The following is a 24780-nucleotide window of genomic DNA, read 5'->3' as shown; positions in this document are numbered from 1 at the left end:
ATGTGCAGTGTCGCCGCCATATAGGCCTTGTTGGCTTCTATCTTGGGCCAGGGGCCCACTGGTAGAGGAATTGTTCTTGGATGCTATTGTATATGCTTCCCGCCATCACCACACATGCATGTCAATCTACATTTTCATTATAATTAAGGTAGTTGGTCACCACCAACAACGAGAATATTATAATTGCATGACCAAAACAAAAGTTAAAATAGAGACAAAAATGATGCTGATTATTCCCTCCATAAAGACCCTCCCTCCCTACTCCCTAGCCCCATTGAAACGGGAAATGGCAAAGCTAGCTGTACTTCTGCTCTTCTCACTAGCCATGGCCATGCCATTGGTGCACAGCATCGTTGAAGATGATGATGAATGGTTCCAAAACCTCCATTATGCCAAACACAAGGTGACCCGCCTCCATTTTTACCTTCACGACACACTATCGGGGAAAAACATAAGTGCAGTACAAGTAGCCCAAGCGTCAACCACCAAGAAATCACTCACCTTCTTTGGATTAGTTTTTATTTTTGATGACCCACTAACAGAAAGCCCTGAGCCCACTTCCAGGCCCGTGGGTAGAGCTCAGGGGCTCTATGGGTCAGCTGACCAGCAAGAACTTGCTCTACTTCTGGCCATCAACTTTGTTTTCACAACTGGGAAGTTCAATGGCAGCAGCCTCACCATTTTGGGCACAAATTCTGCTCTGCATCCGCCAAGTGAGATGCCAATCATTGGTGGGACTGGTGTTTTTGTTGGAAATAAATTTGAATGGTGCACAAATTCTCATTGATATAAAATAATTACAATATGAAAATTAATAATAAAATAAATAAATTATAAGAGATGAAAAGTAAAGTACGAAAAAATCTCACAATGCTATATAATCACACAAGAGCGTTGTCCTTAAAGGTTGATTCGTGCCTCCCGGAGTATAGAACTCGGTGCGATCGGATTTCTTGACACGCAACCTCTCAAGATTAGACTATAGCGTCTATTTTCGTTAAAGATGCACTTTCAAGAACGAAGATTAATAGAACAACCCTTTAATCTTCCTTTATGAAAATAATCTCATTATTTTTTAGAGCAATATCATAAAAAAATAAATAAATAAATAAATAAATATATATATATATATATATCCCCAAGTACTCGTGGTGTGTCATATATAGACATGATAGTTAGTAGGGGTGTCAATGGGGGCAGTTTCTAACCGCCCGTTAACAGCTAACTACTATAACCATTAACAGTTTAACTGCATTAACCGCCAACCGCCTAACCGCTATAACCGCCTAGCGGTTAGAGGTTATTGGGTTTACTAACCATAACCGCTAATCACCTTTTTATATAATATATTTTTATAATTATAATTATAACAATATTTATACATATAACATAATCACTTGATCATTAAATCACAAAAAAAAAAATTAGATAATTAAATCATAATTTGAGTATTAATATATTATCACTATAATTTATATGATTATATCACATGATCAATTAATCATTAAATCATTTGATTACATAATAACAAATTATACATATATAATATGACATAACTAAGTATACCAATTCATACTAATACAACGATTAAGTATCTAGAGACTTAGTTCCAATGTATGTTATAAACTTATAAATCTATATATGTTATAAATTATAATTATACATATATGCATATAAATAATATAAATGTATAAGATCAATACTTAATCATATGATTCAATGACAATTCATATACTTTATTCAAGTTAATCATATTATTAATGTACAATGATAATGTGATTCGTATAATATCAAATTAAGTAATTGGCATTAGATTCAATAACTTGTTACTTATAATCACAATTGAAGTATAAATGTATTATTCTAATTTATATGATTATATAATAACAAATTATACATATATAATATTGCATAAGTCATAAGTATACCAATTCATACTAATATAACACTTAAGTACCTAGAGACTTAGTTCCAATAAATGTTATAAACTTATAAGTCTATATATGTTATAAATTATAATTATACATATATGCATATGAATAATATAAATGTATAATATCAATACTTAATCATATGATTCATTAATGACAATTCAAATACTTTATTCAAGTGAATCATATTATTAATGTACAATAATAATGTGATTCGTATAATATCAAATTAAGTAATTGACATTGGATTAAACAATGTGTTACTTATAAACACAATTGAAGTATTAATGTATTATCATTCTAATTTTAGTAATATTATCACTATAATTGATATGATTATATCACATGATGAATTGATCATTAAATCATATGATTAGATAATAACAAATAATACATATAATTATATATATCATATGTTTTATTTGAACTTTTTTTATATGTTGTATTAAAAACTTTTTTTATATGTTGTGACAGTTGTGTTGAACTTTTTTTATATGTTGTGTTGGAATATATATATATATATGTTGTGTGTGTGTTTTTTAAAAAAAAAAAAAAAAAAAAAGTTAACCAGTTATGATTAAGTACAAGTAAATGTAAATTTGGGGTCAAATATTTTTTATTTTTCAATATGGGCTCTTTTTATAGCAACTGGGCCTAAGAATACACTAAAAATACAAAAAACAAATAAGGGTAAAAAATGCTACAGTAGTAAAAAAAAAAACCCCAAAAAAAAACCAAAAAACCTCAAAAAAAAAGCCCAATTTTGAAAAAGCGATTAGCGGGCGGTTACTTATTTCACTAACCGCTAACCGGTGGTTAGTAGCTAACCGCTAACAGCCTAGCGGTTAACGGTTGCGGTTAGTGAAATCTACTAACCGTTAAGGCGGTTATGGTTAGTGGTTATTGACAATAACTGCAAACCGTAATCATATTGACACCCCTAATAGTTGGCTTAGCAGGAAGAATCCATAATAATATCCATTGAAAGCAATGAATGTAATTTATGCTCCAAACGGTCATCTATTGGGATTTATGACCAAGCGGTCAAAACACTTTAGGAGGAATAAAACTTGTTAATGACCCAAAGGTAGAAACGTAAAACTTGTTAATAAAATGTCAAAATACCTGAGAATTAATCCCAACCGTCAAAACTATAAAGCTGATTTTTCTCTCATTAAAACTCATGATTAGAAGGTAAAAAGTTTAAGAGATTGCAAACGGTCAATAAGAAATTTAATCTTAAAGTCAAAGAAAATAATGAGTTGAAAACAAGTGTCTGTAACACACAATTACAACAGATTTTCGATTGGCACGTGGATTTGTGATCGCGAAGGCACATTCTCTTAATGTTACCTCCAGTAACGGTATTCTCAAGTACAGTGTTGTAGCGATACATTACTAAGCAATAATATAATGGAGTCTCTTCTGAGGGGCATATAATAAAAATATTGCGCTTGCAGTTCATTTCTGCACCAAATGTGTTTCCTAATATGTTTTGTTTTGCTTTGCTTTGTCGAACTTGTTTTGCATGTGTTTTCGATCTAATTACGGATTTTCGGAAAATAATATGAGACATTCAAAATAGTTTGTGCTTTGATGGACAAGACCATGGGACATGGTGCTTTACATATCTAATTAAGGTAATTCTATGAGGGAGGATTAAAATCTTACCATTTTGTTTTCTCAACATACACAATTAATAAGATACACCAAACTAAGAAAAAATGAAATATATCTATGCCTTCAATCTCCGCATGCTCGACTCCAAGTTTGTTACTTCCGACTCTTCCTAGCCTACAACTCCAAACTTATTTTCAAAGGCCAATTAAGGGTGACCAAACCACTCCTATGGCCACTAGCGGTGAAGCAGTCATGAGGATGGTGGTGGCTACTAGAATGAGAGAGTTTTAAGATTTTAATAACATGATACAATCTAAACCCTTCATCCATTGGATCCAGCCATTCATCCGTATGACCAAAATTTCTTTTACAGTGAGTGTCCCTCCCCATGTGCAAGAGTCATGGCGCTATATTTACATCTTCCTGAAAAGTTTTTGATGTTAAACAAGTTGTTTTGCCATACCAAAAGATTGAAACATTAAGGCTCTTTTAAATTTTCAGTAGTTTGGAGAGGACATCGATGCAATCTTTATTTCTGAGAGACATTGCAAATTGTGTGATAGTTTAAGCATGGTATACATACTTTTCCCTAATTATTTTATCCCCCAATAAAGACTATCAAGCATAGTTGTTCTATTCTTTTAAGTTGTATTTGGTTAAACTATTATTAAATAATTAAATTCAATCATTTTTATCAATTTAAACTTTTAAAATAAGTGGTAATTTAACGTAATATCAAAACAAAAGTTCTGAATTAGAACTTTGTTTTCGTCATTCATTTTCCATTTTAATTAAAAAAAAAATTACAAAAAAATTGTAAAAATGTTAATTTAATAATTAAGCTTTTGATCAATGTTCTTTCTTACAAAGAAACAGAGACAGAAGAAAGAAAGAAAGAAAAAAAAAAAATATATATATATATATATATATAGAGAAAGATATAGAGACGTGTAAAATCTGAAGCTGAAGTTGTGAAGTTATTAATTAAAAGTTAAAAGCACAACGTATCCCCAAATTTCAAAAATTTTCAATTTAAACATTCCGTTAATAATTTCCGTTAAATTTGATGGAAATCTCTAAAATTACATAATTACCCTCAGGCTTTTTTAAAAAAAATTTCCGTCCAATTTAACGGAAATTGTAACGGAATGTTTAAATTGAAAATTTTTGAAACATTGGGGGGTACATTGCCACTTTTTAAACTTTGGGGTTCAAATTAAAAAACTCCTGAAACTTCAGGGGGTAAAGTGGATTTTCCCATATATATATATATATATATATATGTGTGTGTGTGTGTTTGTATTCAATATTAGGGAAATTAAAACAAAAAGAAATATGATAATGCATGCACATCTTACTGTTCTTTCCACCATCTCCACACTTGTCAATCTGCATTTTTCACGGGCTGCTAACGCAATCACATCTATCTCTACGAAAAGGTAGTTGATGAATGATCATCACCAACACCATAATAACATTTGCCAAAACAAAAGCTAAATAGACAAAAATGATGATCATAATTCGTCCGCTATAAAGATCCTCCCACCTTCTAATGTGTGAGTGAGAGAGGGAATGGGAATGGCAAAGGCAGCTCCATTAATTCTACTGCTTGTCTCAACAGCCATGGCGATTCAATTGGTACTGCAGAGCACCGTTGCAGAGCCCAAAGAAGTTGACGAATGGCTCCAAAACCTCCAAACCTCCAAACAGACGGTCTCCCGCCTCCATTTTTACTTCCATGACACGCTATCGGGGAAACAGCCGAGTGCAGTGCAAGTAGCCCAAGCACCAAACACCGACAAATCGCCCACCTTTTTTGGAGGTGTTTTCATTTTTGATGACCCACTGACGGAAGGACCCGAGCCCACTTCTGGACTCGTGGGTCGGGCACAGGGGCTCTATGGGTCGGCTTGCCAGCAAGAACTGGGTCTACTTGTAGCCATGACCGTTGTTTTCACTACTGGGAAGTTTAACGCCAGCAGCCTTACCATTTTGGGAAGAAATGCGGCTCTGCAGCAGGTCCGTGAGATGCCCATCATCGGCGGGACTGGTGTTTTCCGATTGGCACGTGGATTTGCCATCGCAAACACACACTCTGTTGATTTCACAAGCGGTGACGCTATTGTGGAGTACAATGTTGTGGCTATACATTATTGAGCTGTAACAATGGAGTCTCTCCAGTAGAGCATAGTGCTTATTTTCCACCTTTTTTTTTTTTTTAAAAAAAAATTTTTTTGAGCTGTAACAATGGAGTCTCTCCAGTAGAGCATAGTGCTTTTTTTTCACCTTTTTTTTTTTTTTGGGTGCTGCTTTGTTGGGCTTGTTGTGGAGTTGCATAAGTGGGATACATGTGTTTTCTATTGGATTTGATTACATAATTTATGAGCATAATTTTGTATTTGTTTTTATCTACTAATATTGACCGTCTGGAAATTACTATAAACAAAGTCAATCACCTCTTCCTAAATGTGAGAGCTATCTCGAGAAGAATATACTAGAAGTATCTCTAGTATATTCTGATATATGGATCAGGATCTCGTCAAGTGACACGGTGTACGTTTGGGTGCCCTTCCTTTGGGTTGTCTAAACATGTGAAGAAATTGCACACTTATGGACATGGTTAGGAGCATGTTTAATAATTTTCAGCTACTTTTATTCTTATGGAATGAAGCCTTAAAAACTACTGTGTATGTATTAAACCGAGTCCCATCCAAGGTTGTTGCTAAGACACTTTTTGAATTATGGAATGGATGAAAACCAAGTTTAAATCACTTACATATATGGGGTTGTCCTGCTGAAGTGAGGATTTATAATTCAAAACTAGATAAATTAGACCCAAGGACAACCAATGGTCATTTTATTGGCTACGCAGTAAACTCCAAAGGATTTAGGTTTTACTGTCCTTCTCATAATAATAGAATTGTTAACCGCAAATTACATGACATCCATAGAGAATTACAAAGAAATTTTAACTATACCAATCAATCTTGAGTTAGGCTCTCTTTGTTTTTTACACCAGCTTGATAATCCATACCATCCTACTACCAAAAAAGCTCTGCATCAAGTCCAAGCTTGATTTGAAGCTAAAGAAGAATAGGCCTAAAGCTCCTCTTTTTCAAAAGGTTTTATGGGAAATCAATCAATCCCAACCCTTTAAAGAATGGTTCTTGTGGGCAATTTTGAGGACAAACTATGACATGATTTTGCCTACCACTCATTCTAATTTGTAAAAGTGAAATTCGTGTTATCATCACTTTGTTGTAAAAGTTAAGTGATTGACCATCACTAGACAAGGCCTTCTACCACTAAATAGGGCCGGGCAAAAACCCTCCCAACCCGCAGACTCGCCCCGCCCCGTGCGGGTTTAGTGTTTATTTTTGTGGGTTTGGGTTGGGAATATCCAACCCGTGTGGGGTGGGGCGGGTTTCGGGTTTACTAATTTTTCCTATGCGGGTACCCGCCCCGACCCGCTCCTACCCACACTTAACCTAAAACACAAAAAAGTTGAAAACCCTGGAGACCCATTCGGCCATTCACCCAGCACTCAACGCAACTGCACCGCACCTCTCGATCTCTCATCTCACTCTCGCCTCTCATCTCTCTCACCGTCGCCTCTCACCGTCGACTCTCACTGTCGAAGTCTCTCTCACCGTCACCTCTCCTCTCTCCTCAATCCTCACGGCTCGTCTCCGCTCCTCTTTCTCTCGCCGCTCATCTCTCTGTCGCGGCTCCTCTCTCACTATTGCTATTAAGGTTTGATTTTCTTGTTAGGGTTTTATTTTGATAAGCAACTTTTTGTTGAGGATTCTTGTTAGTTGTTAATAATTTATGGTATGATTATGTTGGGTTCGATTTTTTGTTGAAGTAGTGATTTCAGTTTTGCTTCTTGTTAAGGTTTTTGTTGAAGTACCGAATCAAGCTGATTCTCTCACCCCTCGGCCTCAGGTAAAGAATTTTAGTTTGTGCCTTTTGGTCTGATTATGTTGGGTTGGATTTTTTGTATGGTGATTGATTATTTAGTTTCGCCTTTACTGTATGCCGATTGATTATGCAATACTAATTCTCATTTCATGTTGAAAAATGCGATGCTAATGATTTGATTATGCAGTACTGATTTCATGTTGAAAAATGCTAATATTATGCAGTATTGATTTTTTTTTTTTTTTCCCACTTATTGTAGACTCATGGATGGTCATTCAAGTAGTGCTGTTGGTTCTAGTTCTGTGTCATCTATTCATAACCCTAATTCAGCTCTCCCACCAAAACCTATAAAATTTGAGCAAACATCAATGGTTTGGGAACATTTTACCAAGTTAGGAGGGGTGATCCTAAGGATCCTAAATCACAATGCAAGTATTGTAACAAATTGTTTAGTTGTCACACTAGAAAGCATGGTACAAATGCCATGCTTGGGCATTTGAGAAATAGTTGCAAAAATATCCCGGTAGGTTTGATAAAGATTTTAAGTTTGAAGGTAAGAGGAAAGGCCAAATGGCAATGGGAGAAGGATCTGTTGGTAATTTGGTGATTACTAAATACAATGCTGCGAAAATAAGGGAAGCAATTGCTAAAATGATAATTAAGGATAAGTTGCCATTTAGGTTTATGGAAGGTGAAGGGTTTCGGGATTTCATGAATATAGTTGGGCCTAGGTTTTCAATTCATTCTCGTTATACTGTGATGAAGGATTGTGTTAAGTTCTTCTTGTCTGAGAATGAAAAGTTGAGGGCAATGTTTATGACTAGGGGTGTAAACAAGCCGAGCTTGAGCGAGCTTCCCTTGTTTGGGCTCGACTTGTTTAAATTTTACTCGAGCTTGAGCTTGAGCCGAGCTTATGAACGAGCCAAAAAATTGAGCTCAAGCTCGAGCTCATAATAAGTCAAGCCGAGCCGAGCCGAGCCAGTTCACAAGCTGGCTCTTATATTTTATTTAATTTATTTAATTTATTTTTTTATTATAAATTTAAACTTCAAGGTACTCTTAAACAGCTCAAGAAGCCAGCTTGCATATGAGCATTTACTTAATTTGGCTAGAGGAGTATGGAGCCCGAGTCAATACAGTAAGGCACCTAGTTTTGAAAAGAGAGGATATGCATCATTTTATAATAAAAAATGATCATCAATTTTTAATATTAATATGAGGAATTATGTGAATAACTACCAATTCGAGGCTTATATGAGCTGCTCACGAGTTTGGCCAAGTCGAGCAAAGCTAGCTTCGTTTAATATTTGAGCTAGGATTCGTGTTCACGAAACGTTTCATTTAATATTCGAATCAAGCACGAACCGAGCTTATGCGAGCCGAGCCCGAGCTCGCTTGCGAGCGGCTTGCTCTCTTAATAGCCCTATTTATGACAACTGGGGTTCGGGTTTGTCTTACCACTGATACATGGACTTCGGTTCAAAACCTTAATTATATGGTAATCACCTCTCATTTTGTTGATAGTGATTGAAACTTACACAAAAGAATTTTAAACTTTTGTTTAATTCCTAATCACAAAGTTAATACCATTGGAGATAAGATTTTGTCGTGTATGCTTGAGTGGGGTATTCGTAACATTTTCACTATCACAGTTGATAATGCTACTACCAATGATGCTGCTTTGGATTTTGTAAAGAAGAGAACTAGTAATAAGGAGGGCGTCATATTAGAGAGTCAGTTTATGCATATCAGGTGTTGTACACACATACTAAATCTTATTGTGACTAATGGTTTGAAAGAGGTTGATGACTCCATTGTGAGAATTAGAAGTGCGATGAAGTATGTGAAGTCTTCACCTACAAGATTTGACAAGTTTAAGGCTTGTATTGAAAGAGAACAAGTTGATTTCAAGGGTTTGTTGTATCTTAATGTTCCCACTAGATGGAACTCTACATTTTTTATGTTCAAAGGTGCTGAAAAATGTCGAGCTACTTTCCAACTTATGGAAGAGCTTGATAAGAATTTTAAGCCTACATTGACCGAGGAAGAGAATGAGAAAAATGGTTTGGGACCTCTTACTTGTGCTGATTGGAGTCGTATTAATATTTTTCTCAAGTTTCTCAAACTTTTTTATGAAGCCACAATTCAAATTTCAGGGTCTTTGTATTGTACATCTAATATATACTTTCAAAAAATTTGTGGCATTCAAATGCATTTACAAGAGTATATTGATAATGGTGATTATGTATTGAGTGCTATGGCAGAGAAGATGATGACGAAGTACAATAAATATTGGGGGGATCTTGAGAACAATGATAGGGCTAACTTAATGATGTTTGTTGCGGTTATACTTGATCCACGAACCAAGTTGGTGTCGTTAGAATATTGGTTCAAAGATATTTTTGATGTTGATAAATGTAATGAAATGAAGAAAAAAATGAAGTGCATCCTTAACAAATTATATGATTACTACAACTTTGGAGAGAGTTCGTCTCAAGTTCCACATAGTAGTGGATAAGTGGATTGCCTCAAGGTTCCTCAATGAAAATATAAGAAAGTGAAAATGCTAACCTCTACTTCATGAATAGGTTTCATAAGTACCTAACTTATAAAAGTGATATTGAAAACAAATCAGAAATTATCGATATTTGATGGAGGATGTTGAAAAAGCAAATGCGAATTTTGATATTTTAAATTGGTGGAAGGTGAACTCAACCAAATTTCCAATAGTTGCCAAAATAGCACGAGATGTGTTGGCTATTCTCATTACAACAATTGCTTCAGAGTCAGCCTTTAGCACCGGAGGACGTGTGTTGGATCATTTTCGAAGTTCATTGGCCCCAAGTACGGTTAAAGCGTTGATATGTTCACAAAATTGGTTAAGATCAATGCCCCTAAGTTCTGACTTAGATATAGTTAATGATGCTAAAAGTTATAAGCTCGATTCAGGTCAGTTTTTTGATCATTTATTCATTTTAGTTTGCTTAATATATTTTGCTATTTACAAATTTCATTTATCGGTTTCAATTGATATTGTAATTTTTTTTTTTTTTTTTTTTCATTCTTTATAGAAGTAACTTTGAAGAACATCAGCATTTTACTTGAGGATGATTAGTAACTTGAAGTTGAAGTTGCATTCTGGACTTGAAGTTGAAGTTGAAGTTGCATTCTAGATGATTAGCCATTGGACTTGAAGTTGAAGTTGCATTCTAGATGATTAGCCATTTTACTTGAAATTGCATTCTGTTGGGTTTTGTTGCTTAGAGTTTGAAGTAATTAATTTTTATTGTTGCTTTGATATAACCATAAACTATGGGTGTTAAGTAATTTTTCGGTTTGTTTTTTTCCTAATCTTTTTGATAAAAAAAAGAAAGCTAACCATATTTTTATGAAAGATTGAAAGCCAAAATATCATTATAGGTGTAGCTTTTTAGACTTAGACCCAACAAAAAGCCCATATTCTGGTTCAAAAATAATTTAAAAAAAAAAAAAAAAGAAAAAAAAAAGCCCATATATGTGTGGCCTTTTGAGCCTAGCCCAAAAAATTGAATAAAATAAATTACAAAAATACCATGCCAATAAACCCGACCCAACCCGCAAAACCCGCACCGCAATACCCAAACCCACATAGGTCTTGGTCATTGGGCTCGGGTGGCGGGTTGGAAAATCCCAAACCCGCAAGGTGCGGGGCGGGTGGGAAAAAACCCGATACCGGCCCCACCCCGACCCGTGCCCAGCCCTACCAATAAATACTACTAGCATTACAGATCGCTATGCCTTCATTAGGTTGAAATGAAATAATAATGCAACAACAAAACAAACAAAAACAAAAAACAATAAAAGATCTGGATTCGAGATCTAGATGAATATCCAGATTCATGCATAAAAATAAAAATAGAACATGAATATATATATATATATATATATATATATATATATATATATATTCATGTTCTATTTTTATTTTTATGCTATTTGATCAATTTGATTGGCATGACAGACAAAAGCTTCCATTTTGCATCGTTACAGCATGTGAAGTCATTTCCAACAAGGATCACTATCTGATATTCACACTTATAATGCAAACAGATAAAGGGGTCCAGGGTCCTCGAACATTGCAGCATGCATGTCAAGTATTTTGACCCTTTGTATCATAGCTCATCCCCCTTATGGTCGCTTCAGGCCACACCTAAATCCAATAATGCCTAGAAGAAGACATTAATTGCAGGATGCATCATTCATAAAGAGTAATCTTTGGCACCTAGCAGCTGGAGACTACCCAATGGCCTTCTCTAATAATTAACCAGTGTCAAGGAAAAAGGAGGTTTTATCAAAAGAGGTCACAAGATTCTCCTGATGAAAAGAAGAAACACAGGCCCAACGACAAGAGGCATGAGCTGCATCATCAAGAAAGTTGAGGCTGAAAAATCTCTGACCCAAGAATAAGAGATAGAGGGTCATTAAGATGAAGTGATTAACCTACAAAGACGGGGATTGACAGCTAGAATTGGCATTTTAGAGGAGTAGGGATTCGTTTGTTCTTTCTAATTGTTTCAGCATCCGCAAAGGCAATAGGCAGTTGAGGATGAAAGAGCAGCTTGACACATCATTATGGCCTATTGAAGAAAGTTTTTGGCGGTGACGGAGAACATGATTGGTCAAATTTCTATCTGCACAATGGAGGAACACCACTCCAAAAATGTACAATTTGATGCTAATCACCACACTAATAAATCAGATAAGGGTATCATACTCTCAAGGACACAAGAATTCAAAAAATAAGTTGAAAGATACAACAGCTGTAAACCTCTAAAATGCCAGAAGAAATAAAGCTTGCCTTGAAGGAGTATGATTAAGAATGTCACGAAGGCACATGCCCTCAACTCCAAGTAACAAGAATTCTGTGCACGCAATGAAGAAACAGATTTATCATTTAATCAAATGAATACACGTCTCTTCAGCATGTTAACAGTATCAATAACACTGATTTTCCAATCGCCTCAGTGATGAAACACTTGTAACAACAGATAACAAATCCTTTTGTTTTAACATCCTCATAAAGTACAAAATAAAGTAAATTAAAAGAAATCGTATCCTGGACTTCAAGAGAAGGTGATCATGATTAACATGTAAAAAAGTTCAGGTCAAGTTATTAGACACTGTCAATATAAATGAATTTTCACACCAATAGAGAGATAATTAAGACAAAATCATAATTGAACAAGCTGCAATACTTGGTCCAGTAGCTTAAAGAGAACAAAATTCATCAAATGCGGATATCTAACTGAAGAAGCTAAAATTACTGTACTCGAGGAAAGTTATTTTGGGGGCCAAGAGAGCACTCACTCTTGAGGATGCCATTAGAGATGGCCATGTAAAGTAATCTCCTATAACCATGAAGCTGCTGCAGTATAACCTAATAACATCATTGACTAGACTGCAATTGTTCAAGATGACCATATAGTTTTCTGAAAAGAGGAATGAGGCTGACCAAAGCTATTTGAATCTGTTCCGAGCTATTTAAGCGAATGCTGACTTGTCCTGCCCCTCTGTTATTCAAATTGATGCGCCCAATCAAATTTGAAGATCGCCCTATAGGGATCTGGGATTGTATATTACAACCAATAGCAGGATCGCCATGCCAATCCATGACAGAAAGCCCAAGAGTTGATAGAGAACGACCCAGAGGGTAATCCTTATCTCTCAACTGGGCCTCCAAACTACCACCGTAAGCAACATCACCCCGAGCCGTCATTGCACCACCAGTCATAACCACCCGGAACCGTTTATTAGCAATCAATTTGTCTTCAAGTTTTAATCCAGCTGATAAGGCATCACCCAAGAGAGTAACTGAGAGACCAGCAGTTGCCTTATTCTTCCTAAAATTACTAAACCTTGTCTCGCTTCGTAGAGTGTATGCTAAATCCTTTCCAACAGTCTGCATATCAAAACCTAATGAAGTTGCTTTCCCTTCACCATGCTTTATTGAACTGGCAACTTCCAATTGGACATTGGCATCTTTCTTGTCCTTTGTAACCTGACTAGAAAAAGATAAGGGTATTTTGTCTTTAACCACAAACAATCTCTCCACATTAATGCCTTCATAACCAACATCATGATCCCAACCATGGGTGTCTAGAACAGGCCTTATAAGCCACTGGTTGGATGAATCAAGATGGCGATACCGATGACAAGGATTATCAGAATCAAAAGAAGCAGGTAAGGCATAATCTGGCAAGGGAACTGGCACAGATGCTGCTCCACCACTTTCCTCTTCTACATTCTCGCTGAAGTCACTAGGCTGATCCTTTGCCGCAGCAGCCATTTTCTTCATCATCTTCCGTCTCTTTTTCTCTTCCTTCAACTGTCTCTTCATAAAAACCTTTTCCCTATATTCCAATTCATCATAATACGCCTTCTTCTGAGCTTTAGTGAGCCTTGCCTCCTGGGCTTTTGTCAAACGTTTAAATGGGGGCAATTCATCCAATTCTGATTCATCATCCGAATCTGATGACTCATCCAGATCATCATCTAAATCATCTTCATCACCAAACTGCTCCTCAGGCATCTTCAACTGTGGCCTTGATTGGAGAAGGGATGAGAGAAGGAAAGGTAAAGGAGGAGCTCTTGTTCGATTAGGAAAAGGTTTTCCAGGAGGACTATCTTGCAACTTTAAAAGTGTGTTTGCTTCGGCCAGAATCTTTGATGCAAAAGAGAGCAATAACAAATGAGGCTTCCAAACCTGACCATTTGGTAGCACTCTCTGCCCAGCCCTATTTGTTCTGCAGGCGGAGTGGTTTTCCACTAAGGAAACAGGATTCATAAGCCGCATATCTCCAGCTGCCTGACGAATGGCTTGCTGGACAACATGAGATCGTTGGGTCACAAACATGTCATAACTAGAAGCAGTACCATTTGGGCCATCAGGTGGAGCAGATGCTGCATGAGTTAAAACCACAATTGCATTGAACCATATTGATGGTCCAAATATCTCAGTAATGGTGCGCAAGAGCGGCATATCACTAAAATCCCTGCTCTGCATGTCCAACCTATCAAGATACAATACAATATCTGGAGGAGTTGTCTTAATAAAGCGCTTAACAGAGTGGAGGATCTTCTCATTTTGGCGCTGGTCTGACAAGGAAGGAAGAAGCCCTGGAGTGTCAATGACCCGTACCTTAATACCCTGCACCGTTCCCACAACATCCTGCACCTTCTTTGTACCCATTTGAAAAGCATCAGTGCTGAACTTGACTTCATCAAATATTGAATTGATGGTTGCACTCTTACCAACTCCTGTCTTCCCAAGAACCATAATTGTGCAAGAGAAATCAAGGGGTTCCTGCCCTGCTGCCTCAAGCTGCTCTGCCATTGCACTTGCACGATCAAAGCTAAAGGCACCAACACGGCCCCCATTTCTCCCTCGGAGCTGCTCAGCTAATCCTAATCTGTACAAAACCTGTGCCACAACAACATTATGGGGAGTCTGTCCGAGTCTATGTGCAAGGCGCAAAAATTTCACCCTTATCATCTGGAGTTGTTCACGAGTCTCATCATACTCCTCAGCCTCTCCATTAATGGGGTCCTCAATTTGTTGTGTTTGCATTTGAGATACATTACCGTTCACACGAGCCTGCTGAACCACCCGAGATACAGGTTCCAGTAGTGGTGCAGCACGTCCAAGACCAGCAGGACGTGCAGGAGGAGGAGCAGGATTTGCAGATTTTTCAGGTGAAGAAGCAAGCTCTGGTGGTGCTGGCTGTATCTCCCGTTCTCCATAAACTCGAGCTCTTAGCTTCTCTTGCCGAGCATTTTCTTCCTTCAGCATAGTCTCCTGAGCCAATAGTCTTGCAACAATTCCAAGTTTAGAAGGATCTGCAGGAGAAGGAGGAGCAGTTGCAGATTTTCCAGGTGAAGAATCAAGCTCTGGTGCTGGCTGTATCTCCTGTTCTCCATTAACTCGAGTTCTTTGCTTCTCTTGCCCAGCATTTTCTTCCTTCATCATAGTCTCGTCAGCCACCGTGTGGTTGTTAAGAACTTCATGATCATTTTCAACCGCACGCTGAGGTTCAGAAACCTCATGATCCTCTGCTTTCAAATCAGTTGTATTATCCTGAAAATAATCAGTATTTTCAGTTCTAGATAATTCCGCAGAAGGCGAGCTTCCAATTACTGAAACCACTGGACTTTCCTCCGCAAATGTATGCAGATCAACTGAAGTCTCTTTCAGTTCACAAGGTTCCACATGACGCTCAGAATCAACTCCAGCTTGAGTATCTTTCGCTTCCCCATTCCTGCAACCCTGATGTTCTGTATCCATACGAGATGAGATGACCCTTGCCTCATCACTGCTATCATCCTCATGGCTTGAAAAAATTCCAGCTCTAGCATCTTTGAACTCCCTGCTCTCATTGTCTTGACATTCAGTATCCAAGTTATCACCCTTCAGTTCCTCACCATTACCATCTTCATTTAGAATCTCCCTATGTAATTCAGTTTTTTGAAGAGACGCATCAGCAACTCCTCCAACCTTATCACCTCCTCCATTTTCTAATATTTCATCTATAGGAATATGCTCCAAATTAACATGATCAAAAACCTTATTTTCAGAGTTTTCAATCACTAGACTAGAATTTAAGTCCACTTCTTCCTCACCCTTCAAGACTTCCTTCTCTCTGCCACAACCAACCTCAGATACCTCCTCTCCACCATTTTCTCCACTATCAAATCCCCCATGATCCCTCGATCCATTCAATTCATCAGTCTGTGCCTCCTTTTCATTCCCACCCTCATCAATCCCATCCACCACCACAACCCCATCAACACTCCTCCCACCAACCAAACCATCCACCTTATCTTCAATAATCACGGATGCCTCCAAAGATTGAACCACCTCCTCAAACTTCTCAACCTCGTGTCCAGCATTTGGATTCTCATCAACCACCTGCAAAACGGATTCAGGAATCACCTCAACATTCCCACCTCCACCACAAGACACACCGTACCCAGAATCAGGCTCCGCCACCTGCTCGTGCAAAAAGCTTGGGGTACTCATTGCCTCCTCAAAAACCTCTTCACCATCCAAATCCTTTGATTCATCAGAGCCCACCACAACCCTCTTCTCTATTCTCTCCTCAGAAACCTCAACTTCCACACTCTCCTCTCCCACTTGAGACCCATTAACAATCTCAACCCCATTTTCCATCACAAAAACCTCAATTGTTGCTTCAAAACCCTAGATTCACCAAAACCCAGAAAAATCCATTTAACCAAACAGATAAAATAATCAAGAAAAAGCCAATATAACCATCATAAAAGATCATCAAATTCAAAACCGCAATATCAAATATACAATAAAAGATCGCATTTTTAATCCAAAACCATATCCACAAATAACAGATCTTTCTGGGTTGTCATAATTAATCCGATATTAGCATAAAAACCCAGATCCTCAAAGAGTTTTTGCATGGTCTCTACTAGGGTTTTGCAAATACTAACAGCGTGATAAATTAAACAAAAGCAAATAACATCACAGGAAGCTTACCTGCTCTTGTGGATGACACACAGAGAGATTTTTAGAGAAAGAGAAAGTGTGCGAGCTTCAGAGAGAGAGAGAGTAGAGGGAGGTAGAGATACAAAGCTCTGTATGGGTTTGGTCTCAGACGAAATGAAAGAAAAGCTCTACTTTCATATGGTCTTTCATATCTACTGCCTTGATGAATTACAGATAAGAATTTATCGACGGTTGAGAATCCTTTTGTGGGGTTCTGATCTGACGGTGGAGAGCGACGCCTTGGTATCATCGTGAAAGACGCCAAATCTTGCTGACGTGGACGCCGAGTGCAAAGGTTTCCTGCTTTGACACAGCATGTGGTTGTTCTCCGAGAGTCACGTTGGAGGGGACTGGGGAAACAAATCTCGACCGTCCGTGCATATCTTGATTAGGAGAAACACAGTGGATGGTGATACGTGACAAAAGGTTGACCGTTGTGATTGATTAGAAGAAACCCTAGTGATGATTAAAGAAGTTTGCAATCTATGAAAATTATCTTCAATTTTAAAAACAAAAACTAAAATTATCTTCAATTTGGAGTATTCATCATATTTTTCTATTAATAATGCTAGGATTTTATTTTTGGGTAAACAATAAAAGTATCCTTATCTCATGATTCATCAAATCTTAACCATTTCTAAAAAAAATTTGGTAAAACTTTATTTACAACCTATAATCTTTTATTACTTTTACGATCATATATTTAGAGAAGTGCTAGGGAACCAAACAAATTAACCGAGAAAAATTTTCAAACTGATGTGGCAAGGGTTTTTAAATTAAAAAAATGCAATTCTCTCTCCTTTGTCCACGACTCACGGTCTGCCACGTCAATTTAGAAATTTTTTTGGGTTTATTTGTTTGGTTCCCTAGCACTTCTCTATATTTAAACTTTAAAAAATGTCAATTTTATGGTTATCAACTTTTAAAAGTATACAATATCAACTCTTCCGTCCAAATTCAAGGTTAAATCCTAACAAAGTAAATGAAATTCCCAAAATATATCTATTCAAATTAAAGGCATTTTTGTAGTTTTATAAACATCTTATAAGTATTTTTGGTATTTCACTCATTAACCATTTGATTTAAAGTTTAATTTTGACAAAAGGGTTGACATTACAAATTTCTAAAAAATGATAACCATAAATTGAGAATTTTTTTTTTTTTTTTAAGTTTAAAGGTATTATTGCAAAAAATGATGAAATATTATGAGTGCAAAGTGAAGTTTTCAAAAAAAAAATAATAATAAAAGAAAAGAAATTTTTTTGATGTAATACCGTTTTGACTACAATTTTCTTACAAACCCCAGTGGCAGTCATATAAGTGTCATAAGGCGCCATGTAGATGAAAAATTAAGCAATAAAAGTTGAGATAAATTTAATTGTTTAGTGATTAAAGTGGTAAGCGACATGTAAACTGTCACATCAATTTGTAAGATGCAATGTCCCTAGTAAGAGCATCCACATCAAGCTCTCTATTTCTAACATTTCTTTAAAATTTTAACAAAATCTACAAAAAAAAAAAAAAAACTCCCCACATCAAACTCTATCAAATGTTAAATATAACATTTAATTCCTCTTCAAATCTAAAGACTCAAAAAGCAAAAGCTATTTATTTTTTAATATTATTTTGGTTGTTGGGATGACATTTTGGTAAATCTCTCATGTAAAATCAAAGTGGGTGAGTTTCATGACAACTACTTTTATTAATAAAAAATATGAAAAAATCCACTTCACCCCTTGAAGTTTCAAGAGTTTTTCAATTTGAACTCTAAAGTTTAAAAATTTGCAATATACCCCCCTAATGTTTCAAAAAATTTCAATTTAAACCTTCCGTTACTAATTTTCATCAAATTAGATGGAAATCTCTAAAATTACATAATTACCCTCAGGCTTTTTTAAAAAAATTTCTGTCCAATTTAACGAAAATTATTAACGGAATGTTTAAATTGAAAATTTTTTAAACATTGGAGGGGTACATTGCCAATTTTTAAATTTTGGGGTTCAAATTGAAAAACTCATAAAACTTCAAGGGGGTAAAGTGAATTTTCTCCTAAAAAATAATATTTAGTTAAAGTAGAGAAATATAACTAAAAAAGTACATTTTGAAAGTTAAATTTAACTAAATTTTCAAGAGCTTGATATGGATACTCTAACATTCTTTTTCAAATAGTGGGTAGAAGTAGAACTTTAAATTTTATTCTTTAAGATGGTGAGAAATACCATTAAATTGTCATGTCATTGATAATTAGATTAAAGTCTACTCAAGTGAAACATTGCAACTAACCTATGAAGCATTGCACTCAAATTTGAGTTTGAATCATTTGAATTATGATATAATATATAATAAAGAAATATTTGACCAAAGGCTAATCATATAAATAAATCATTGTTAAAACGTTGTATAATGCTAATGAAATAGAACACATTTTATTGCACTTACTGGTCAATTCATATTGTCATTAGTCTAATTGACCTAGCTTGTATTGGATTTGACTTGACATAACAAAAAAATAATTTTTTTTAAAAAAAAAAAGAAAGAAAAAAAGAAGAAGAAGAAGAAGTAGAAGAAGATTAATGAGGCATTTATATGGCTGTTGATATTAATATTATCATCATCTTTGTCATAGCTTAGGTCTATATCAGATTTTTTTTTTTTTTTTTTTTTTTCTTCTTCAAATAGGGAGAAGGTCCATATTGGTTAACATCATCAAATTCAATTTGAGGTTAATTAATTATGCTTTTCCTTTATTCAACCATTTGAGTGCATGAGCTATATCAACTACTTGTTCATTTGATTCAGCCTTCCAAATCCACCAAGAGCCATAACACTGTGTTATGTCCATTGCTATTGCCTTTCAACCATCACTTGTCTTTTTATTTTTTGTTCTTTTCACTTTATCAGAATCTATTGAGTACTATAAAACATTAAAACAATTGCAAAAGCCAACTTTTGGATATATATATATATAAAACGGGCTTTACTTGTGTCCCGTTTCAACTAGCGCAATGGATATGTACCATTTGAATCTTATCAAGCCAAGCCAACCTAATCCACATGGATAATTTTCCTAATCATTTTTTGGGAGTTAAATGTGTCCCAAGCTGCAACAAAGCCACACGCAGTTCATCTTTTTAAGAAAATTTTGTTACCCAAGAACTTCCACTAATGTATCTAGCCTTCTTTAGATTCATCATAACATTAAAACCCAAGATTTCAGAAATCCAATTTGAAATCAAATGCACTAGGATCAAGATGCTGGTTTTAATTGGGATCATTTTTAAAATGCACATGAGAATCGCCTGATTGATGATAATTTAATAAATTGAATAAGAAGAATTTCCTCCAATTCTATTCGAAATAAAATTTTACTCTATTATAATTGTCGTTATTATTATGATTTAAATTATTTACATCATACTCTCATTTTGGTACATGATTGATTTCCTATATATTTTTTATTTTATTGGTGAAAAAACCCAATCTCCTAAATTTGTCCTTACATAATCAGGGTCGTTTGGGATTGCAATTTCTTATGAATAATTTGTTTTTTTAAAAGATATTGTAAAATGTAAGGCGTTTGTCATTGTGATTTAAAAAACACTTAATTTAAAATAGAAAAAAAAAAAATTGCTATTTCAATAAACAGGCTATGGGTGCTTATTTGAAAAAGTGTGAATTTAAACCAAAATCATAAATTCACATAACAAATATTTAATAAAAAATTACTTTTTAATATATTTTACTAAACGCCTTTACTATTTTAAAAAGTAACGATTTCAAATACGCTATTTTTAAAATTGCACTTATTGAAACCGTAATCCCAAACGAATCATCAATCATTAATCACAGTGGTTTTAAAATTTCAACAAAAAGATATGATACATCCACCGAACTAGTTTGCTTTATTTGGAATATGATCCTTGTAGTCAAAATTTAAAATTTGTGAATCCAACGGCATACACGAAGTTAAAGTTAACACGACTTTTAACAAATTTAAATCTTGTAAAACTATATATACAGATAAATGTACCAACTTTAAATTTCGAGCATAAAATAAATACTATACATTTCATTGGAAATGAAAATAATCTGTATCCGTTTTATTGTTAAATAGTTGTATGGTATTGATATATTTTAATTTTTTAAAATCAGTATAAGGAATCCTACTGAGTATTTATCCATATAATAATTAATATCTAAATAGAGTAATAAAATATATAATTTTATATACTGCTGACATCCATTGAAGTCGATATAATATTCATTTCAGTCATTTCACTTGCAACACATCCTCGTTTTTCCACATATTCTCCTTTCTTTTAATTTTCTATGTTCATTTTCAATCTCTCTCCAATTACTTAGAATCACGATTTCCTAAATTCCTCTTCACATGAGCAGTCATTAATCAAAATAATTTCAATTTTTCAACACAAAGAATATGATCCTAAAATACAAAATATGTTGACATGAATTAATTTGTCACCAAACGAATTTGTTTTTATTTTTAAGCAGTAATTGATATAGTTATTAAAAAAAAAAAAATTATTATTGGCTTTTTTTTTTTCAACACAACTAGCACTTTAGCCATTTACATTTTTGCCCTTCTTGTCTGTTTTTACTTTTTTCCTTTTTTTTCCCACGCAGAGCAGCAGTTCTGTTGCTTGCTGCTCTACACAAACTACACATATAAGTTGCCCAAATCCTTCACTTTTTACCAACGAACCAGTTCAGATTCTCCTTCGCCTTCCTTCAGCTAGCTCTCAAAATGTATCAAAATTGTCCATGTCCAGTTTTCCCAACGTTCAAACGGAATGCTTCGAATTCCAGAGTTATGGTTATAAGATCTTAACTGATACCATATAAGATCTTAAAATGTGATGAGTATAAAATGCGGAATAATATGAAATAAAGGAAATAGAGAAAGACACAAAAATTAAGGTAGTTCGACATATAACCTACATCCACACATTAAAGTCTCAATACGTTACATATTTCCTTGATTATATGATCTAAGTACACAACTCTATTTATAGAGCTTTACATGTGATTTGAAATATTTCAAATACAAAATATCTCTTAAATCAAGATTAACAAATATTATCTAAATCCATTGATTTAGGGAATACAAAATCAACATCTATTATAAAGGATTCATATCCTTAACATGCCCCCGCAAGATGAATGGTCCATTAGCGATCGTTGATCATGAACATATCGAGTGGCTGGAGTTGATGGCGCCTGATTTAAAATATCGGCTGCTCTTGAACTTAACTTCGGCGGCTGTGGCTGGGATTTGAACATCGGCAACTTTTTTACTGGCATCGGTTACTTTGACTGGAATTTTGACATCGACAACTTTTGGCCAAAATTTTGACATCTGCAATTTTTTGCTGGAATTTTGACATCGGCGACTTTTGGCTGGAATTTTGACATCGGCTACTGTGACAGGAATGAGCCAACTATGGGCTTGAAATAGTCCATAATGAGCCAAAACATTTGCCTCTTTGGGCTCTTTTTTTTTTTTTTTTTTTTTAGGCAAGCAATGGACCTCATAGCTCGTTTTCTTCTCTGATACATGTTAAATCAAAGTGAAAACGATTAGAGGAGAAAAATGAAGTAAAGAAAAAAATAAAATTGCAATCAAGGATCTAACAATTGGCGTTAGCCTGTTAGCTCTGATACCATATAAGATCTTAACTGATACCATATAAGATCTCCAAGATCTTGTTTCTTTGTTTCTTGTAGTTTTCCTACCAAAAACAAAATCACGGGTACAGTAGTTTTCCTGCTTTTATTTCTCTCTTTAGTATGACTCGAGCTCTTTTTAAAAAAAAAAAATTAAAAAAACAAATTTGTATAGAGCTTGAAGTGTTGGATGAACGAGGTGCAAAACACGGATGGACCACATCGAGACTTGTTAAACATCTGCGTATTTGACAAGGGGGGAAATCTCCTAGGTTTTGGAGAGAAGTGCAGAAAAATGATAAGGACTATAGCGAATCATATCTATAAGCTTCACAAAGCTTCCTATTTTTCTGGTAAGCTGACCGACCGAGTGTTCAACGATCAATATGATGTGTATAACATTTCCCTGTGATGCTGAATGTGCAAAGGACAATCAAGCACATCTTTGTGAGGGTATCAAGATTGATACTCTTGATTTCCGATGTTTGGTGGCTGAACTTTTAAAGAAGGAGCTGATGATGTATGAAAATGAGGTGTTAAAACCTTTACCGATCAATCTTCCGTTTTTTTTTTTTCCAAGCTATTTTTAATTGGTCTCAAATCACCCGATTTTAAGACGGTCAAACGACATAATTTTTACTCACTGTACCATCCTGCAACTTTCGACGCTCTAGATCGATTTAGATTTATTCATTTGATTATAGAGTTTCGTGACAAAAACTGTTGATATTTTGAAATTAACCTCCAGTTGAATAGAGCTGATTATATGTTATCTGACTGGACAACAAAGTTAACGAGGGGCACTTGTCTGCATTATTCTATGCAAAGATCCTTAGATGGACATTTGGGGGTGCTGCTGATGATAATTCAGCTAATTTTTTTCCTAGATTTGTGAGAAACGTTCACTACTATTTCCTTAAGAACTGTGGAGATAAGGTATTTTCTTTTAGTTTAATTGGTCAATTTTAATAATTGAATGAATTATATATATACTAATACACTTTTTTTTTTTCTCTTCTTTTTCTTCTTTTTTTTTTTTCTTTTTAATTACAGGCTAAATTTCATGAAGAATTTGATGAAGAGATCAACACTTTATTTCCGGGGTATTGCGCCAAAATTTTAGATGCAATTTTGAGGGACTTTAATGGTTGTGAAGCATTCTTCAAAAATTGCAAGGTGTATAAAGTGTTGAAAAAACTGTCATTGGGATATATACCAGAACACTACTTGGAAGTAGACCTAAGTTCCAATGGCTGATTGATGATCTACTCGTAACAATTCAAACCTAGACTTCTAATTTGTTTGTTTGTCTTTTTTTTTTTTTTTTTTTGAGGCAAGCAATGGACCTTATAGATTGTTTTCTTCTCTGATACATGTTAAATCAAAGAGAAAACGATTAGAGGAGAAAAATGAAGTAAAGAAAAAAATAAAATTGCAATCAAGGATCTAACAATTGGCGTTAGCCTGTTAGCTCTGATACCATATAAGATCTCAAAGATCTTGTTTCTTTGTTTCTTGTAGTTTTCTTACCAACAAAAAAAAACCACGGGTACAGTAGTTTTCTTGCTTTTATTTCTCTCTTTAGTATGACTCGAGCTCTTTTTTTTTTTGAAATTAAAAAACAAATTTGTATAGAGCTTGAAGTGTTGGTTGAACGAGGTCCAAAACATGGATGGACCACATCGAGACTTGTTAAACATCTGGGTATTTGACAAGGGGGGAAATCTCCTAGGTTTTGGAGAGAAGGGCAGAAAAATGATAAGGACTATAGCGAATCATGTCTATAAGCTTCACAAAGCTTCCTATTTTTGTGGTAAGCTAACCGACCGAGTGTTCATCGATCCATATGATGTGTATAACATTTCCCTGTGATGCTGAATGTGCAAAGGACAATCAGGCACAACTTTGTGAGGGTATCAAGATTGATACTCTTTATTTCCGATGTTTGGTGGCTGAACTTTTAAAGAAGGAGCTGAAGATGTATGAAAATGAGGTGTTAAAACCTTTACCGATCGATCTTCAGTTTTTTTTTTTTCCAAGCTATTTTTAATTGGTCTCGGTTCACCTGAT

General features: G+C 35.1%; 3 protein-coding genes across 3 annotated transcripts; 2 read left to right on the top strand and 1 right to left on the bottom strand.

Annotated features, from left to right (window-relative positions):
- The first annotated feature begins 286 nt into the window (after positions 1–286).
- Positions 287–3333, top strand: LOC132174730 (dirigent protein 23-like). The gene is made up of 2 exons (XM_059586385.1): positions 287–744; positions 3231–3333. Exons 1-2 carry the CDS (start codon positions 287–289, stop codon positions 3331–3333), a joined length of 561 nt encoding a protein of 186 aa, XP_059442368.1.
- A 1745-nt stretch (positions 3334–5078) lies between these two features.
- Positions 5079–5841, top strand: LOC132167579 (dirigent protein 23-like). Its single transcript, XM_059578589.1, has one exon. The coding sequence runs from the start codon at positions 5124–5126 to the stop codon at positions 5706–5708; it is 585 nt and encodes a 194-aa protein (XP_059434572.1). The 5' UTR covers positions 5079–5123; the 3' UTR covers positions 5709–5841.
- A 6821-nt stretch (positions 5842–12662) lies between these two features.
- LOC132178530 (translocase of chloroplast 120, chloroplastic-like) lies at positions 12663–17156 on the bottom strand. Its single transcript, XM_059590971.1, has 2 exons — positions 17017–17156; positions 12663–16707 (listed from the first exon to the last, which is right to left on the bottom strand). The coding sequence occupies exon 2, from the start codon at positions 16675–16677 to the stop codon at positions 12898–12900; it is 3780 nt and encodes a 1259-aa protein (XP_059446954.1). The 5' UTR covers positions 16678–16707; positions 17017–17156; the 3' UTR covers positions 12663–12897.
- Positions 17157–24780: the final 7624 nt, after the last annotated feature.

This window comes from Corylus avellana, chromosome ca1 (assembly GCF_901000735.1).
Source record: "Corylus avellana chromosome ca1, CavTom2PMs-1.0".
Classification (NCBI taxonomy): domain Eukaryota; kingdom Viridiplantae; phylum Streptophyta; class Magnoliopsida; order Fagales; family Betulaceae; genus Corylus; species Corylus avellana.
This window is presented reverse-complemented; position numbering and strand designations above follow the sequence as displayed.

Coding starts and splice junctions, on each gene's coding strand:
- LOC132174730 (XM_059586385.1), top strand. CDS start 287: ATGGCAAAGCTAGCTGTACTTCTGCTCTTCTCACTAGCCATGGCCATG. Junction 745..3,230: donor ATCATTGGTGGGACTGGTGT/TTTTGTTGGAAA, acceptor AATTACAACAGA/TTTTCGATTGGCACGTGGAT.
- LOC132178530 (XM_059590971.1), bottom strand. CDS start 16,677: ATGGAAAATGGGGTTGAGATTGTTAATGGGTCTCAAGTGGGAGAGGAG.
- LOC132167579 (XM_059578589.1), top strand. CDS start 5,124: ATGGGAATGGCAAAGGCAGCTCCATTAATTCTACTGCTTGTCTCAACA.